The 18,682-nt window shown below is 34.4% G+C and overlaps 1 protein-coding gene across 2 annotated transcripts in view; it reads right to left on the bottom strand.

Moving 5' to 3' along the window:
- The window catches only part of Usp3 (ubiquitin specific peptidase 3), a 93,444-nt gene that overhangs the window by 21,229 nt on the left and 53,533 nt on the right, over positions 1 to 18,682 (bottom strand). For both annotated transcript variants that reach the window (XM_026384786.2, XM_026384788.2), the window contains 6 exons: positions 17,430 to 17,513; positions 14,781 to 14,862; positions 12,755 to 12,837; positions 11,494 to 11,607; positions 8,841 to 8,954; positions 1,864 to 2,010 (listed from right to left, as the gene is read on the bottom strand). In XM_026384786.2, the coding sequence (XP_026240571.1) occupies positions 1,864 to 2,010; positions 8,841 to 8,954; positions 11,494 to 11,607; positions 12,755 to 12,837; positions 14,781 to 14,862; positions 17,430 to 17,513 (624 nt within the window). The remainder of the gene's footprint in view (positions 1 to 1,863; positions 2,011 to 8,840; positions 8,955 to 11,493; positions 11,608 to 12,754; positions 12,838 to 14,780; positions 14,863 to 17,429; positions 17,514 to 18,682) is intronic.

Here is an 18,682-nt window from a genome sequence, read left to right as displayed (position 1 = left end):
TTTTGGCTATCTGAAGTATATAGTGTACCATGACTTAAAAAAAGATTCATAAATTAATTTCAGAATTGCTGTTGCATTATATTAAAACTGTATTCCAAGAGAGCTTAAATACTGAGGCTCTTACAGTGCTGGGGTCCTTTCTATTACACTTAACAACTTTCTACATTAAAAAGAATACATCTGCCATTTTTTATCTCCCTTCAGTGGGAGTGGGTGTATTTATATGAGTAAACAGAGATATTGCATATGGGATATTTTTCTATTTTCAGCAAATAAACATAGATTCTGAAATGCCTCCTCCCATGTGCACTGAAGGAAATAAAAGGAACAGTAAATTTTTAATATTTGATTATATATATATTTTTTCTTTCTATTCCTAACTCAAAAATGGAACTTGCAATTACTATTCGTTAAAAATGTCAAGAAAGGGTATAGACTAACACTGAAAACTCAGAACTAAAAGAACATCCTACATTATTATACAAGGGTGTCCTGGGCATCATATAAAATAATAAATTTCTCAGTCTACCCATTTTAGAACCCAGTTCAATATCCATTGTGTATCAATATGCTATGATATAATACAAACAGAAATTTTCATTTAATATATACATCTTTAATTTGCTAGCAAGAAAAACAATTTTCCTTTCCTTACTATATGGGAGTCTAAATGGTGTCACTAGAACCTGGAGGGACAAACCTTTTGAGAAATAATGGCAATTCACATCAGTTGCCTTTCTCTGATAATGCCAGATTAGCTGTGAGGCTGCTTTGTCATTAAAAAGATCAAGTCTTGCTGAGCACAGTAGTGCATGCCTATAATTCCAATGTCTTAGGAGGCTGAAGCACATGGATCACAAAGTTCAAATCCAGCCTCAGCAACTTAGTGAGACCCAAGCAATTTAGTGAGACCCTATCTCTAAATATAAAAAAGAGCTAGGGGATACGGCTCAGTGGGTAAGTGCCCCTGGTTCAATCTCCAGTACCAAGAGGAAAAAAAAATCAAGTCTTACTAAACCAGGTTTATTTTATGTATTACTCTTTTTTTTCTTTGAGGGAGTCTTATAAATCCCTTTCCTATATAAATCAGTACTGACAATTTTTTTTAATTTGAATAAAATAAAACTATAATTGACCAAAATCCAGGCTTAAATAACTAAGTCACTCCTTCTTTAAGCAAAATAAATTCTCTGGTCTGAAAGCATATTTTGGCTACTAATATACAAGAAAGTGGTTTGTTTTTATTCATGTTGAGAGGCAAGTAAAAAATAGAGAACTTAAAAATTCCTCAGTTTCATTTAAGAAGAAAGACTTTAGAAAAATTCACATTCTTTTAAGCTTTTGTGTTTGGTAAATATAAAATTATTTTGTTATAAAAATTAAGTCTAAGACTAGGGCAGGGATTGTGGCTTAGTGGTGGATTATTTGCCTCACATGCGTGAGGCACTGGGTTCAATTCTCAGCACCATGTATAAATAAATGAATAAAATCAAAGATCCATCAACAACTAAAAAAAAATTTTTAAATTAAGTCTACATATTATTCTACACATTTAGAGGAAATTTTTTAAAGACTAAATTATACTCATATTTTCTCTATTTCGTTTTTAAATAATCTATGCAAAAAACAATCAGAACTATATTAAAATGCAAATACAAGACTCCTCTAATCTGGAAGCAAGACATGTTAATATGTTAGTCCATTTCACAAAGTTCAAGTCCATTTGGTGCACGAAAGTTTCAGCAAATGTCCAGCATACCCCTCCATCTTGTATAATCTAACACATAGTTTCACCAATAGAAATGTCAGAGATCCTCCAAAAAAAAAAGAAAAAGAAAAACCAAAAGAAAACTAAAATCTTACATGCAGCATTTGTTACTTGCAGGCAGAGTAGAATTCTCCTGCAGAATTGCTGAGCGGGATACTCCATTGAAACCACCCTGAAGTTCCAAGTGTAGGTGGTCCAAAAGGTAGCGCATGAATTCATGGGCATCCTGTTGCTGATAGCCCCTTGAAGCAAACAGAAACAGTTATGTGGAAGGCTCTGCCTGCCCAGCCAAACACTGGGGGTGAAAGGGTGGGGCAGGCAAGGTGCCTGGAAGGACTGAAGCTATATGGTCACAAGAACACCAAGTCTTCATCACCCTTTACCCCACTAGCTCTACATAATACAAAAAATTTCTCTTCCAAACAGAATTTACTACTTAAAAATAAGCTTAAAAACCACTGAATATTAGAGCTAATTGAACTTGTAATGGTATCCTCAACTGCTTCTCTGCTTTAGAGAGGAGAATACTGACAGGCAAAAAAAAAAAAAAAAAAAAAAAAAAAAAGGTCTCCTGGATAGTTGCTGAAGCATCCTACTATCCCATATAGAGCCTCTCTAGAAAAGGCTCAAATGTTAAAATTTCACATCTTACTCTCATCAGAAAACTAGGCATAAATGACCACTTTAAGAAATAAAGAATTTAGAACTCCTTAGATAGAAAAATACTGATTTTTAAAAATTTGAACAAAATTAAACTATAATTGACCAGAATCTAGGCTGAGATAGCTAAGTCATTCCTTCTCTCTGAAAGAAAGGAAGAAAAACCTTACACAAAGAGTTAAAGATGTCCTTCACATTCTATAGTTGCATCTTAATCTCCAATCCAAAAAGACAAAATACTTTTTTAAAATGCATTGACTCTTATACAATTGTGACATTCTTATATTATATCTTACATATATGCAGCCAGGATGTTACATGGAATTCTTACACTAATACAGATCAGTGGTAAGAAAACACTGAAAGCAGACAGAAAAGTGACACATTTGGAAGGTTTGGGGCTAGTCAGATTAAAAAAAAAAATCAAGCAATGATATATAAAATACTTTCATAAAACCGTAATAGAAAGGACTTCTGTCTACATTTTGCCAGCATAGAAGTTTCCTTGTAATCAATCTAAATCTTCTGATGTGTGGGATTTGTTTGTTTGTTTACTTTGTTTTCTGACACTAGGGATTGAATCCAGGGACATTTAACCACTGAGCCACATGTCCAACCCTTTTTTGAGACCGGGTCTTGCTAAGTTGCTGAGGCTGGCTTTAAACTTGGAATCCTCTTGCCTCAGCCTTTCAAGTCATTGGGATTATAGGCATGTGCCACTAAAAACATTTACAATCCCCCTTTTTTCCCTAAAGATCTTGATTGACTTTATTTTTGCTTCTAGAATTTGGTTATACTTCATTACATAAAACAGAATGTGTTTCCTGTAATTCTATTTTTAAACATTTAAATATATAATTTCCTTGACTTATCTGAGAGCCTTAATAAATATTATCTAGTATGTTAAATTCAATAAACTTCAGTGATCTTGTCAATTATTTCCCAATCATACCATCAAGGCTTCTGAAACTTTCTCTGTAATCAGATTTCTCTTGTTCTGTAATCACGCTAAAAGAAACACTCTTTACATTCAGGTGTATGTTTATGTTCTGTATTCATATTTCAACCATGTCACTCAAACAATTGCTTGTAAACTAATGAGAAAAAGAATTTATGAAGAGCTAACTGTCTTTTTGATAAGAGAATTAAGACAGAAGGAAATAACAATGGCCCCAATTTTAACAAAAGTTCTGTATCTTCACTTGTTCATAAACCCAGATAAAATTATCCCCTGTTCCTAATGTCTATATAAAATCTGTAGTAAAGTTGTCATGAGCAATCATTATTAGAGAGGACACTACAAATATAGAAAGCCAAAAAGGTCTTGAAGCATCATTCTGAATGGAGGGTTAAGAAAGAAGAACACTGATAAAGCACAAGGAATAAATAAGAACACAGGGGCAACTGTCTCTTCACAATAATTTTTGGCACAATGAAGACAAACCAAATTTAGCCAAATCTTAAGGACAAAGAAGTGTTCTGATAAAGAATAATCAAAGAGCTAGGTGTGGTGGTATACACCTGTAATCCCAGTGACTTGGGAGGCAGGAGAATCACAAGTTCAAAGCCAGCCTCAGCAACTTAGCAAGGCCTTAAGGACTAGCAAAACCATCTCAAAATAAAAAAGGGGCTGGGGACGTGGCTCAGTGGGTAAGCACCCCTGGATTTGATCCCTGATACCATAAAAAAAGATAATAATTGAAGAAAAGGTTTCTTTGTACTGCTTAAGTATAAAAAGCAAGCATTCCAAATAATGCAACAGATATCACCAGATAAAGATATGCAATTACTTGTGTGATACAACATGCAAAACTGACATTCCTATGCATTACTGACTATTTTGGGTTTTGGCAGTGTCACTATATAATTTGGAAAATGGCAAAGACCAATAAGGAATAGGATATGCCTCTATAAACTCAAACGTTATCATTCTAGAACTCCCTCTAAATTACTTAGGACACATTAGAATTTTAGTTTCTATTCATATTTAAAATGTCTTTAATATTTATACAAAAATTCTAAGTTACTGTTTTGGGAAAAATATCTGCAAAACCAAAATATGTTGATTTATTTCCATCCAATATTTGATATCAATCATGGCTGAGTTTCCTAAAGACAAAAACTCCAGAAAATAAAAATGACAAAAGTGAATTTGTGTTTATACAAAATAATAATTTCTTAGCTAGAAAAACTAATATTGTTTTTTTTAACATTTATTTTTTAGTTTTCGGTGGACACAACATCTTTATTTGTAACGTGGTGCTGAGGATCGAACCCAGCGCTGCGCACATGCCAGGCGAGCGCGCTACCGCTTGAACCACATCCCCAGCCCAAGAAAAACTAATATTGTTTAAATAACATTTTTAAAGTCCTTCTATTTATAAATATTTCAAAAGATTATTAATATACCAATGCAAAGATCTATGTTGTTTATAAATATTTTTATACTTTCTATAAAAACCAAGAAGAAAAGCTAATCAATAAGAATAATGTCTCAGTTACTTATTCTCCCATTACTTTTAAAAACATTGGTTGTAACAAGAAATGATTAAAAAATAAATAAATAAAAGTTCTGTGTTAGGAAGTTAAGGCAAATAAATTAGGTTATACATTAAAGTAGAAATTGCATAAGAGTGACATGAAAAGCAAGCAAATACTATCAGGACCTGATGTGAATTATTAAGAGACCTTCTTGAAGTATTAATATTAAGCTGAATCCTAAAGAAAGAAGATAGGGATAACAAGGTAAATACTATAGGTAGAAGCATATGACATACAAAGATATCAAAGCAACAAAACAAAATCATGGAAAGGAAAGCAAAGAATAACAAAGGCTAGCATAAAAGACTACCAAAATTACAAAAGAACATACCCTTTGACCCTGAAATTCCTGAATGTGTACGTATAAGACATTTCATTGTAACACTGTTTAGAATGGCAAAAGATTACAAAAAAAATCTATACAACCATTGGTAGGGGAGTATTACATAAATTATGACACAAGTGTAAAATGGACCAAAGAAGCTATTTACTAATATGAATCATGTCAAAGTAAAACAAAAAAGAATAACATGATGTCAGTTATGTTTAAAATCAACATAGACACACTTGTTAATATATGTACACAGATTATCAATGAAAAGATGCACAAAAATCTAGTAAATATGACTGTTTTCAGAAGACAGAATGTATGGCAAGGGAAGAGAGTAAATGAAAAAACATTCACTGCATATTCTTTAACCTTTTGAATTTTTAACCATGTATGTCTTACTTCTTTTTTTTTATTAGCTACACATGACAGTACAATGATCTTGACAGTTCATACATTTGAATCAAATGGGGTATAATTTCTCATTTTTCTGATTGTACTGGTTGCAGAATCACATTAGTCATACAGTCACCTATATACATACAGCAATAATAATGTCTATTTTATTCTGCTGCCCTTCCTATCCCCCCTTCCCCTCCCCTCCCATCACTTCTCTCTATCCAATCTAATGTGACACACTTTATTTCTTTAAAGAAGTAAACTTCATAAGTTTTATGAAAAAGACAAGAATAGGAAGAGAGAGACATACTAGGAAGTCATTAGCGTGCTAAGTGGATATGTACAGTGGAAAAGGTCAGGAAAATTTTTCCTGCTGGCTTTTGGTTTGAGGGTGGGGGAGAAAAATTATCCTTGATTTCTTTATCCAAAGCTGCTGATTACATTTAAGAGCATTTTTATGCTGCATTAATTTAATAAATGAAAGTGGTTCCTCCTACATGAGGTTTATATTTCTCAATCATATTTCATTCCAGGGGATCAAGTTCCTTAGACATTGTTATGTGATAATCAGGAAAAATGGGCTTTCTAAACTTAAAAAAAATGGCTTAGGGTTGTAAATAAATGTAATAAAAACATAATTCAAGACTCATTGTGCTTCCACATAGTCATGTTTTAAGAATCTCAAAACACACCTAATAGAAATAAGAGCTATTAGAAGAAAAGCCCACCTTCTTGCCTCATACCTGGGCACACACAAAAGCCTTAACCATGATATAACCTCAATATCTAGACCTAACAAAGAAAATTATTCTTTCATTACATGAAAAAGGAAAATGATATCAATTACTACAGAACTAAAAGAAAGCCCAGCCAAGAAAATCATAGCACCTAATTCTCAGCAATCATTAAGGAATTTTAAGAGTTCATGTATATCAGAAATCACTTCAGAAGCCAGGCGCAATGGCACATGCCTGTACTCTCAGTGACCTCAGAAGGCTGAGGCAAGAGGACTCCAAGTTCAAAGGCAGCCTCAGCAACTTAGTGAGACTGATTCAAAATAAAATAAGGGGTGGGGTGTAGACCCACAGTAGAGTGTCCCTGGGTTTAATCCCCAATCACCCCAGAGAATCCATGCTGAATTCCTCAAGCTGGTTATCTGTTCTAAAAAATTCTTTCCCTATTGTTATGGTTTAGATATGTGGTATCCCCCCCACCCCCAAAAGCTTACATGTGAGACAATGCAAGAAAGTTTAGAAGTGAAATGATTGGGCTAACCCAATCAATGAATTAATCCCCTAACAGGGTGACTGGTGACTACTGACTGAGTGTCCCTGGAGAAGGTGGGTCATTGGGGGAGGCATGCCTTTGGAACATATTTTGTGAGCTGAACTTAGTCACTCTTTGCTTCTTGAGCATGTCCTGAGATACTTTCCTCCACCACAATCTTCTGCCATCATGTTCTGCCTCACCTCAAGCCCCAAGGTCCCAGCTATCTAGGGACCAAGATCTCTAAAACCATGAGCCCTCAAATAAGCTTTTCCTCTTTTAATTATTCTTGTCAGGTTTTCGGATCACAGCAATTTGAAAAAGCTGACTAAAACACCTACCAGTAGGAATATCAGAATGTGAAAATTAAGCAGCTAAAAACTAAATCATGTTCACAATTGGGCCACAGAAACTAGAAAGGGCAGAGATGTGGGAAGATTTAGAGGGAAAGTAGAATTATGTTATATAGAAGTACAATAACTTTTCTAAACTTCCAAAGAATGAAGGGCCTTGTTTACCCTGGGGACCAAGAACAATATAAAATTAGTTAGTGGGTCTCATGCAAGACATGTGGACAAATTACTATTAATGTGTGTATTATTAACCAACTTCACAAACACCTAGATTCCAATTCTGTTCATGATATCTAGTGGATGTATAACACTGAACAAGTTGCTTCTCTTGTTTCGACTTCTATGAGATGGGAGTAACACTTTCCACCTTGCTTCAAATTTTTTTGCTGCTTGCTTTTTAATGAGGATCAGATATAAAATTTTCTGCTTGCCACATTATAAGCATTCAATAAGTGAAAATTAATAACAGAATACAAAGATTAAATCCCTATTCAAGAGTCCAACTAGGTGACTGTGTTAGAAATAACCCAACTAGTAGTATCTTAACAATCATTGCTACCTTTCCTAGTTAAGAGTAAGGGAATTCTAAAAATTCTTATAAAATTAGTCTTTCCTAAGAGGAAATTTAAATGGCATGATACATAAGTTCCTTTCAAATCAAGACCAGGATTAAAAGTAGTTATTCAGGTCAGATCCTCAAGACTATACTTTTCAGCAAGGTAACAAATTTTAGTCCTTTTAAGTTGTTAACTTTTGAACATTTCTCTATACTAAAAAAATAATCTATTAGGCAATAAATCAAGATATATTTCTATATCTTGTGTGCTGTTTTTAAGCAAAGGAAAAGAAGATATATACTAGGTACCAAAATCATGACTAATAAGAATCAAACCCATTCAGGAGTGGCAAAGGCTGTTGTCCAACACCTGCAGTGCACCACATCTACTATTTATTATCTGAATCCCTACAAGGCCGACTAACCCAGAAGATGTCAGCTTTCTCTTCTGACAGCACATGTAGCCAGAGAGGAAGCCCCTATAACACAGTCCCTCTACCAACATGTCAGGATGGGCACTGTAACACTCTGCAGCATAACTCCTAATGGATATGAATAGTATTTTCAGAGCATTAGAACCCATATAAGAAGAGTGAATATAACACCATGGATTTCTACTTTTCTTTTGGATATTTTTAATTGGTGTAACAAGAGAGTATATGATGGCAATTACTCTAAGAGTTTCAAAGAACCAAGAAAATTTTGTCCAGTATTTTTCTTAGCATACATGTTATATATAAGGGTTTTATTTTTATACCAAATACCTTACCCTTTGTTAAAGATCTTTCTAATGTATATTATTTATAATCTAAATAAATAAGTTTGTTTAGTCAAATGTATTCAACTTCTGCTCTTTTTTAAAAAAAGGTATCATCTAGAATAGTTAAAATATTACTACTTTATCAGAAATTGTTTTAGAAGAAGTGTAAAGACTAATTTTGTTCTAAAATATCCTTCTTTAATACTTACCTAAAATTTGGCATTATCTTCCAAACAACATAAAACAAAGATTCCGGGCTAAATGCAGTTTGGCTGCCTTGCCATAAAGCACAGAGTGTTTTTCTAAACTCTTCTACCAAAGACCTGGAAAAGAGGAAGGAACAATATCATTAGCATTACTAATAAGGGGCTACTATTTCAATATAATGTTTAATTGTCTAAAATGTATAAGTGAAAAATAAAAGCTTTAAAAGGGCTTAGTCTTTTCTGAACTACATTTGACCACTAAATAAGAGCACCTCAAAAACCCATAGACATAGCAGTTAATTGCTGACAAAACTAGTTTTTAAGCACATCGTTAACTCCGAGAATACTACAGTACTGCCAAATTTATACATTCTGAATTTTTTAAAATGCACAGAAACAATAAAGCAGTGGATAATTTATAGCCAAATCCTTTAAGAATGTCCATTTTAAAAACATAAAACAAGCAATAGCATCTCTTTCTCCATCTCCTGCATTCCTGCATTTTTTTTTTCTTTTCCCTCCTTCCTTCTTACTTTAGTACTAGGGACTGAACCCTTGGATACTTTAGCACTGAGATACATCCCCAATTCTTTCTGTTTCTTATTTTGAGACAAGGCCTTTCTAAGTTGCTGAGACTGGCCTGATTCTCCTGCCTCAGCCTCCCAGGTCACTGGGATTACAAGCATGTGTCACTGCCCTGCATTTTTCCTTCTTGCCCATCACTAGGAGCTCTTCTTAGATGTTAACCTGTGAACATTTGCTCTCTTCTGCCTCAGAATTCATGTGGTCACAAAGTTTTTAATGCTCAAAACTGTACGCAGACTCTCAAATCCAAATTTAAAAGTCAAATTCTTCCATGGCCATTTTTATTCAGGTATCTCTGGTTTCCAATATGAATTTTCTACTGGAGGTCCTCTTGTTGCTTCAAATTCAATGTGATTTAAACAGCTCAAGTACCTACTATTCTCTTTACTCTCCCTACTGTCACCCAGTATCCATTTTGTTCTACTCTCATAAGAATAGGACTATCATTTTTGCTGAGTGTACGAATTGCCAGAATAAAGAACTGTGAGTGTACACAACTTTAGGGAAATTTCCTTAAAGAGAAAGAGTAGTTCTTATTGATCCATTTCCTCTTTCCTCAAGCTGGAATGAAGATGTAATGGCGGATAATAGTCTCACCTTAATGGTTGCTCCAACAGAAACCAGAGGAACTTGATGACTTTGTGAAACAACCCTGGGCAAACAACCTCTGACTCTTACATGAGAAAATAAACCATGGATGTTTAAGTCACTGTTAATTTTTATTTTCCATGCATGTAGCTATAACTACATATTCAACTTCAACTTCTCTGTCAATATAACAACCACACCCTTGGATACTCAATTAATGCATATATCAGAGAACCTCGATACCTTCCTTCTCAACCCCAATAATCCAGGTCCCTGGGATACAAATTGTATATTTGATTTCCTAGGACCTGAACCTCTTCCTGCATTTGGGAAATTTGCCACTGTAAGCATCTTAGTGGGAGTCAGAGCCTGCTGCCTACCAGAAGCTGAAAAATCCAGATTCTGGCTTTCTCAGCCTCCCTCACAATCAGAACACATATGTGGCCTGAGTTCTCAACATCTGAAGCACAGTAAGTGACAAAAAGAATCAAGGACAGCACCAAACCCTCTCTGTCAGTGGTAGCAGCAAAGATCATCACCCAGAGTCCAGGGACAGCAGTTAAGGGGCCTTTACCAGCACCCATCTCCATTAGGAACTGTGGCATCAGGCTGTGCAGGAAGGCAGCAGTGTCCGTACAGGACAGTTCTATCCCCTCCTACCCAATTGAAGCCTGCTTGAATGCAAGCACTTTCCACCTCGTCCTTCATACTGCTATAAAATAAAACTCCCTTCCAACACCACTCATGTGACATTATTCCATTCCTGCTCTGATGCCTGGTTTCCCCATCCTGGGGATCTACCCATATTGCCCATTTTTCTAACATGTTCTATCCTACTCTTCCTCAGATACTGAGGAAGGACACTGTCAGATTATAAAATGATGTTTCAAAATGAGTGGCAATGGGAGTGTGTGGATTTGAGATAGGCAGACAGGGAAAACATTAATTATATACAGATTACAAATCACTGCTCTATTTCAGAAGACATGAAAAATCGTGATTATATAGCAGATCTTCTGAACCCTAAATAGGAAAAGGCTATAATGAAATTAAGTTTGGTCCTTAATATCTGTTTTTCCCCTCTTCATATCAATTAGAAATTGTATTGCCCTACAATTAATCTGTTAGCTACAAATTAATTTTATTAGCAAAGACAGGTTTACTGAACACTATCAGACAAGTCAAGTCACATAAACTAATGATATTCATGTTAGTCTACACCTAGAACTCTATCTAGATGTCAATTCTAGAATGCCCAAATTAGCAAAGATTCAACAAGTAGAATGCTAAATTTATCCTTCCTGTTAAACAGAAAGAAAAGAATTTCAACAATTATTAAGATTGCCAGCTAGATACTTAAAATACAATTTTCCCTACAGTTTTTTTTATATGCCTATGAACTCAAATAATACAATAAAAATCACTAGTGAGAGTCATGTGTTTTGCAGCTCAAAGCCAGAAAGGACATATTCTGATAACTCACACATTGTTATCCCCTTGGCTCCTGGTGTGATATGTTCGCCTTCCTGCTGTTTTCCCATTCCTTAACTCCACAGCGGGCAGTTCTTTGAAATAACAGCAAAACTGCTCAATGTTACTATTTTAAAAGAAAGAGAAGAAAATGATTTTTTTTTAAAAAAGAAAAGAACAGAATTTAATATAACTGTAAAGAAAGTTCTATGAAATCTAGCTATGGATTTTGAAAGTGTAATCTTTCAATTAATTGTCACATTTTAAGTTGTATTAAATACGATCTCTTATATTGAATTGCTTCATTATAGTTCTTCATGCACTAAACTGTATGGATAACTTTGTAGAAATGAACAAAGAACTTAAAATCTCTTCAAAAATATCTCCAATTTTCCTTACATCTATTGATTGACACCATTACTCTCTTTAGGGTGCTTGTTTCTAGGTATTTGATAATTTCCTTAAAAAAAACCAAACCATATTATTTATATAACATTATACAGAATCATAAGAATGTACCTTTAAGGAAAGATCAAATATGGTTCTTCTCCTTATTAGCAATTTGATTTGGGAAGATAATTTACTCTAGCATGTGATACATCTAACACTATACAATTCTCAAAATATTTTGTTGATGTTAGACTTGTTGGCTGTTTCATTTTTATTATTTCTCTTACATTTTGAAGATCTTCTAAATGTGTAATCTTATTACCATGCTGGAAACTTAACTAAAGACTAAAATAAACTCTCTGAATAAGGGAACTGCAAACTGGTCCAAAGGCCAAATGTAGCACTTGGTCAGGGAGTTTTTACATTTTTACAGAAAGTTTTACATGAGGAGGAGAAGGAGGGGGAGGGGAGGGGGAGGGGGAGGGAGGGGAAGGGGAGGAGAAGAACATGAACTAAGGACTAAATTATTTATTATTTATTATTTATTATTATTATTTATTATTATTATTATTTATTATTTATTATCCTGCCATTCACAGAAAAAGTGTGCTGATCCCTTCTGTAGTCTATTCACGGAAAAATGAGAAATAAACAATAAGAGCTAACAGCTATTTGCTACCAAGTGCTGCTGTAAGACTTCTGACAATTATTTAATCTTCTCACTATCCTATGAGGTAGGAACAATTATTCCCAATGTTACTGATGAGAAAACTAAGGCAAAGTCAGTTAAGTAACTTCCCCAAGCCATATGACTAGAGTTAGAAGCACAGCCTTTGCTCTTAAAACTTTCATGCGAGATACTTAAGCTCTGACTATAATGTTACCTGAGTGACTGAAGGATGGCATTCATGAAACATGTGTTGCCCAAATTCCGAAGGCCTGTCGCACAAATGGTAGTGGTACTTCCCTATAAAATGGAAAAGAAGAGTCCATTAGTAATGCCAAGGGAAGGCAGACTGTTTCAAATATCAAAGTTAAGCAAAAGCCTCACCTTGAAACTCTAGTATCAGGATAGTCTGAAAGTAGACCTTTTCTGTCCCAAGAATATGTCAAACATACGCTCAATTTAGTCTCTATGTGTATAAATATTTTTTTGAAGGCTATTCTGATCCTGGGGTTGTTCTAAATGAGAACAATGTTGTCAATGGATCTTTATTTTATTTATTTACATGTGGTGCTGAGAATTTAACTCAGTGCCTCACATATGGTAGGCAAGCACTCTACCACTAAGCCACAACCCCAGCCCCTAAATGAGAGTATCTTATTGGAAGATTATAAGAAAATAAACATTAGTATGTAAAATGGAGTACACAATGCAAAAATAAACAGGAAAATAAAATTTAAGATTCATACCTATATACGATTCTATTAAATATAATGGAATCTGAAAAAAATTACATAAGCCCCAAGTATTTCTGTTCCCAAACTTATAACTTGAAGCCATGCATAAATGACCAATATATGTTTTCTTAGCAATGAACCTTAAAAAATAACTTCTCTTAAAAAGACTTGAGGCTTGCTTTTCTGATTAGTTTTACAATGCACCATGATGTCTGAATACTATACTTAGGAGGTAGACCTACCAATTCAATTCAAAACATTTCTGCCCATTAATTCAAATGGTTACAAGAGCACTCTCGCTGTTTGTTTCAAAAAATAAAGGCTATGGCCCAGCGTGAGGGCACACACCTGTAATCACAGCAGCAAGGGAGGGCTGAGGCAGAATTCAAAGCCAACCTCAACAAAAGTGAAGTGCTAAGCAACTCAGTGAGACCCTGTCTCTAAATAAAATACAATAGGACTGGGGATGTGGCTTGGTGATTGAATGCCCTTGAGTTCAACCCCCAATACCCCACCCCCAACCCCTGGCAAAAAAAAAATGAGACTGTGGACGTGTCCAAACACAGCTACCATCAAAGGGTAGCTATGGGGCAAAAACACTGGTTCATTTAAAAACAATTTAGTGATCTTTAAATTTTTGTTTTGGTACCTGGGATTGAACCTAGGGGTGCTTAATCATTGAGTCACATCCCCGGCCCTTTTTAAATATTTTATTTAGAGTCACAGCCTCACTAAGTTGCTTAGGGACTGACTTTGAACTTAAAATCCTCCTGCCTCAGCCTCACAAGCTGCTGGGATTACCGTGTGTGCCACCACACCCAGTTTGACCTGGGTGTGGTGGCACACAAATTGACCTTTCCAATTTAGCTCATCTATTAATTGCTTATGGCTTGTACAGCATTAAACAGATGATTACCAGAATGTTTTCTTTTGCTTTTTTCTTTCTTTTTTTTTTTATGGTACTGGGGATTGAACCCAGGGGCACTTTACCACTGAAATACATCCCCACTTTTTTATTTTGAGACAGGGTCTCACTAAATTGTGAAAGCTGGCTTCAAACTTGCAATCCTCCTGCCTCAGCCTACCCAGTCACTGGGATTACAGGTTTATGCCACTCAGCCCAGTTGCATATTCTTCTATGGTAAAATTATTTTAAAGACGTCCTAAGGAATAAAATTTGCAAAAGTTCAGTCCCATAGAATATGCATGTTTACCCTAAGGAAGCAAGGATCTTTAAGATTCCATAGAAATGGAATAATAAAACCATAAGCAGGCATTGAGAGCAACCTGCTTTCAACAGCAGAGGAACACAGTAAGGCACTGACAGATGGGGGACTCACTGGAGTCACATCAAGAATGATTAGTACAAGTAGCAAATATTTTATAAAATACTCCAAATCTAAGGCACAGATTAATAAAAGTCCTTAACTAACAACATTAAATGTTAGAGTTATAACAGTGACTAGATCTCAACTACCTCTTGTATTTGAATAAGTTTTAATTACTTACATTTACTTTTAATAACTTGCTGTTTAGAGATGAGTTTTCCAAAAGTTTTCTTTTCCTATGCCTGTCAGCTGTGAAAGCTGAGCTATTAAAACACAAACAAACAGTCAAAAAGACATTAATATATACATGCTACACAACAGGCTAAAGAATAAACTCAAGATGCCCTCTGCATCTAGGGCATGAAGCCCTGCCTGACTGCTTAGTCATGCCATCAAGTGACCAGTCAGGCCCACGAGTATTTGAAATTAACTGAAGCATTCAACTTCCCTGGAAATTCCCACTGCTCCTCCAAAGCTGAGAAAGGGCTGGATGCTGATCCCAGCAAAGCCAGCCAGCTAAATGTAGTTTGTGAGACATGCCATCCCAATTTCCACTCTGTCTACCTAATCATTTGTGAAGCTTCAAAAATGAGAAGACCCATTCCTTACAATAAAAGGAAAAACCTGACAACAGTATTCTGAATTTAACAGTGAGTCTAAAATTTGATATTTCTTTCTTAATTTGGATAAAAGTATGTTTCACTCATATGCCTTGATAGATTAAGATATGAGTGTGAGGAATGATAATTATGGGATTATAGGCATATATAAATTAATTTGATTCACCTATGGTATAAAAAATTCTGATTAGAAAATAAAATTATTTCTAATCAAAATTTTTCTGCTTAAATTTTATCAGAAAGTTGTTCTTCAAAATGTCACTTTAAATTTTATCAGAAAGTTGTTCTTCAAAATATCAGGAGAACTAATCTGAAGGAAGTAAAAATTATAGTTAAACACAGACTTTTAAGTCTGCCAATTCTCTTCTACCTTCTAAAAGTACCCAGCTAATCCAAAGTAAATATATAATTATTTTTCTTTCCAGAATTAAAGTTAACCTAAGTTTAAAATTCAGTTTCAAGGTGGCTTTTCAAATGCTCCATAGCCACATGTGGCAAGTGGCTACCATATTAGAAAGGGAAGATCACAGAATGCTTACATAATTGCAGAAAGTTCCACGGGACAGCGAGGCCCCAGAAGATGTACAGGATAAACACAAATGTAATCACAGTTTTTAGATTCCACTATAAATTAAAGCCTATGTTTGTAAAACATAAAAATAAATTTAGGTGATGTTTCTCAACAGAGGAAAATAATTGCAAAGTAGATTTCTCAGTGGGGCCAAATAGAAGTATGCACAAGATGGCTGTGACATCTTTTACCTGATGAAGTAATGAACAGAAACAAAGTATTTTCTAATTGTATGAACACACATACAGTTATGGAAGGCCCTACTTTCCCTCTGACTTAATTCTGACTTACTTTGGACTGAGGTGGCAGTCTTGTCTTAGAGAAAACTAAGTAGCAAAGAAAATATTCTGGTAGCTACCCACTTTTACACCAAGCATGTAAGATCTTTACAATGACATTATCATCCCAAGAGTGACTAATTACTTCAGTAATCTCCTACTTCATAATTTATTGTGAGCAATTTTAGACAAAATTAAATATTTGGATTAGTGATCTGTACCTGTGTTTCTAATCCTACATAGGCTCATGATGCTTAGTTTAGATTAAAGGGGTAAAAAAAAAATCAATCTGAAAAAGAACGGAGCAAAAGATGACAAGCTAAAAGTATTTAAACCCAAAGTGATTGAATTATTTTAGAATCTTCCTTATAAGCTTTATGTTCTATTTAAGGCAATAAGACATGATTAAAGACTTTGGTCAACAAATACTATATAGTGTTGCACTGAAAGAAGTTAGGTTATTTCTCTTTCAGTATATATTCTGAAATATTCTACTGGATCTACATTTAAGTTTGTCAAGGGATCCCTGCTTTGGCATATTTTCACAATGTCTTCTATACACCAACTGCCAAAATAAATCAGATGGCACCTGATGATTTGGGTGATTTATACAGATTTCACTTGAGTCAGCAGTCATTCCAGGCCATGCTTCTATCCACTGTAGCTTCAAAGGCATTGCTATTTGGGCTTTTATTTATCACTTCAATTTCGGGTCCAGCAAGCTTTATCTGAATAGGCATTCAGCTATAGTAAGAAAAGTCTATTCACATAAATTCTTCAATTTCTTTATGATCACAAAGCATGTACAGTTCTTTGTAATTTCAAATATGCATTACCCCTAACAAAAAAAGTATAAGATGAAACTAGAATCCTGTGCTATTATACAGATGCAATGATACTTAAATCTAATTTCTCTTAATGCATAAATCTTGGTCTAAGATCTCATAATACATTCGACAGATTTTCTAGTACTAAAGGTAACTCTATAATGATCTAGTCTAAGATCTCATAATACATTTGACAGAGTTTCTAATACTAAAGGTAACTCTATAATGATCTTATATTGTTTTCTGTCCTCTCCCCCAAACTCTCTTTGCAAAAAAATTGAGTACCTTACAAATTGGTGAGCAATAACAACAACAACAACAACAACAAAATAGGTTCCTGGGCCCTTAGACATGGCTTATCTAAACAGTAAATGAAATGTGGGCAAAGTTTCAGATATCCAAACCCAAAGCATAGTTTACCAATATTTTATTTACAATAAAAAACATGATGAAGTTATAGAACTCACAAAAATTCCACTCAAAGTGCTAAAGTACCCCTTAACACCCTTCTTTTTTCCAAGACCTAATACTTACTTTTCCAAGTTCTGTAAGTGTTCTCTGACTTTCTGTACCAGTCCCAGCTTGGTGTCATTAACCACAAAATCATCACAGCGATAACTGCAAGGAAAATATTAATCAATGTGTATATAAAGAGCTTGAGGAAACCACTAATGAAATCACTAAAAGGTCTGGCTGTTGCCAAGATGATCACATGGCTCTGTAGGCAGTTACTGTTGGTGGTAAGTTTAAAGAGGATCTGGAATACACAATGGAATGTTTTTAAGAGTCTTTTTAAAAAGCCACGTAGGCAATGAACACTAGCTTCTTTTCACATTTTTATTTAAAAGCTCTTCAATTCCTCCTTTGGAAATGAAATGAGCTATGGACATGTGTTACATTCTTTTTAGTGGTACATAATACATGGAAAAGGAAATAAAAGCACCCATTCATGTAACCTTAAGCCTAAATCTTTAAGGTAACACTTTCCAACACAAATTAATGGGAAATTTGGGGGAGGAGAGATACAAGTGAAAAGCAGGAAAAAGGTAATTTAACTTGTAGGGTTATATAGAAAAAGTAAAAGCTGGATATCTTAAACATAATTAAAATAAATAGAATTCAGATGAGTTAGGAAGAAAGAATCTTTCATTCTGAGGCATTAGGAAATTGCTAAGTGCTCTGTAAAAAAATGTTTGGGGTGTTTTTAAAAATCAACACAGTATTTTAGCAAGTCAATAAGCAAATAATATAAGGACTCACAATTAACTGCATTATCATTTTATTTTTTGCTGGAATAGGCCAATTTTAACAAAAACAACTTATAGGCTGGCAGTAAGATATTCTTTTAAATGTGCAGTTTTGTACAAAGGCACTTTTTTAACTACTAAAGAATAATGAAAATAACACTACTATTCTGAGTAAACAAAACCTTGAAAGCATAGCACTTAGTAAAAATAATGTTATCTCTAACCAAATCCAAGAAAACATCTCAAATATCTGGAACCAATCTATAAAAAATTTTAAAAATAAAAAAGAGAGAATAGGTGGGAAGTAATGATTCTAAAAATTTAGATACAAAACCATGGCTTGTGACTTTCATTCAGAGAAGTCAAATTTTTAAGTGAATGCTTTTGAAAACTTAAACTAAAATGTTACCTTTGTCATTATTTAACATGCACCCTCATTAACTGACCACGCATGCTGTCAATCAGAATTTCTCTAACACATTCTCAAGTTCCCAGGGTCAATTTCCAACATTTCCACATATAGCAAAAGCAACCTTTTAT

Source organism: Urocitellus parryii, chromosome 6 (genome assembly GCF_045843805.1).
Source record: "Urocitellus parryii isolate mUroPar1 chromosome 6, mUroPar1.hap1, whole genome shotgun sequence".
In the NCBI taxonomy this organism is placed as follows: Eukaryota; Metazoa; Chordata; class Mammalia; order Rodentia; family Sciuridae; genus Urocitellus; species Urocitellus parryii.
Note: the sequence above shows the minus strand (reverse complement) of the source record. Positions and strands in the feature narration are given on the sequence as shown.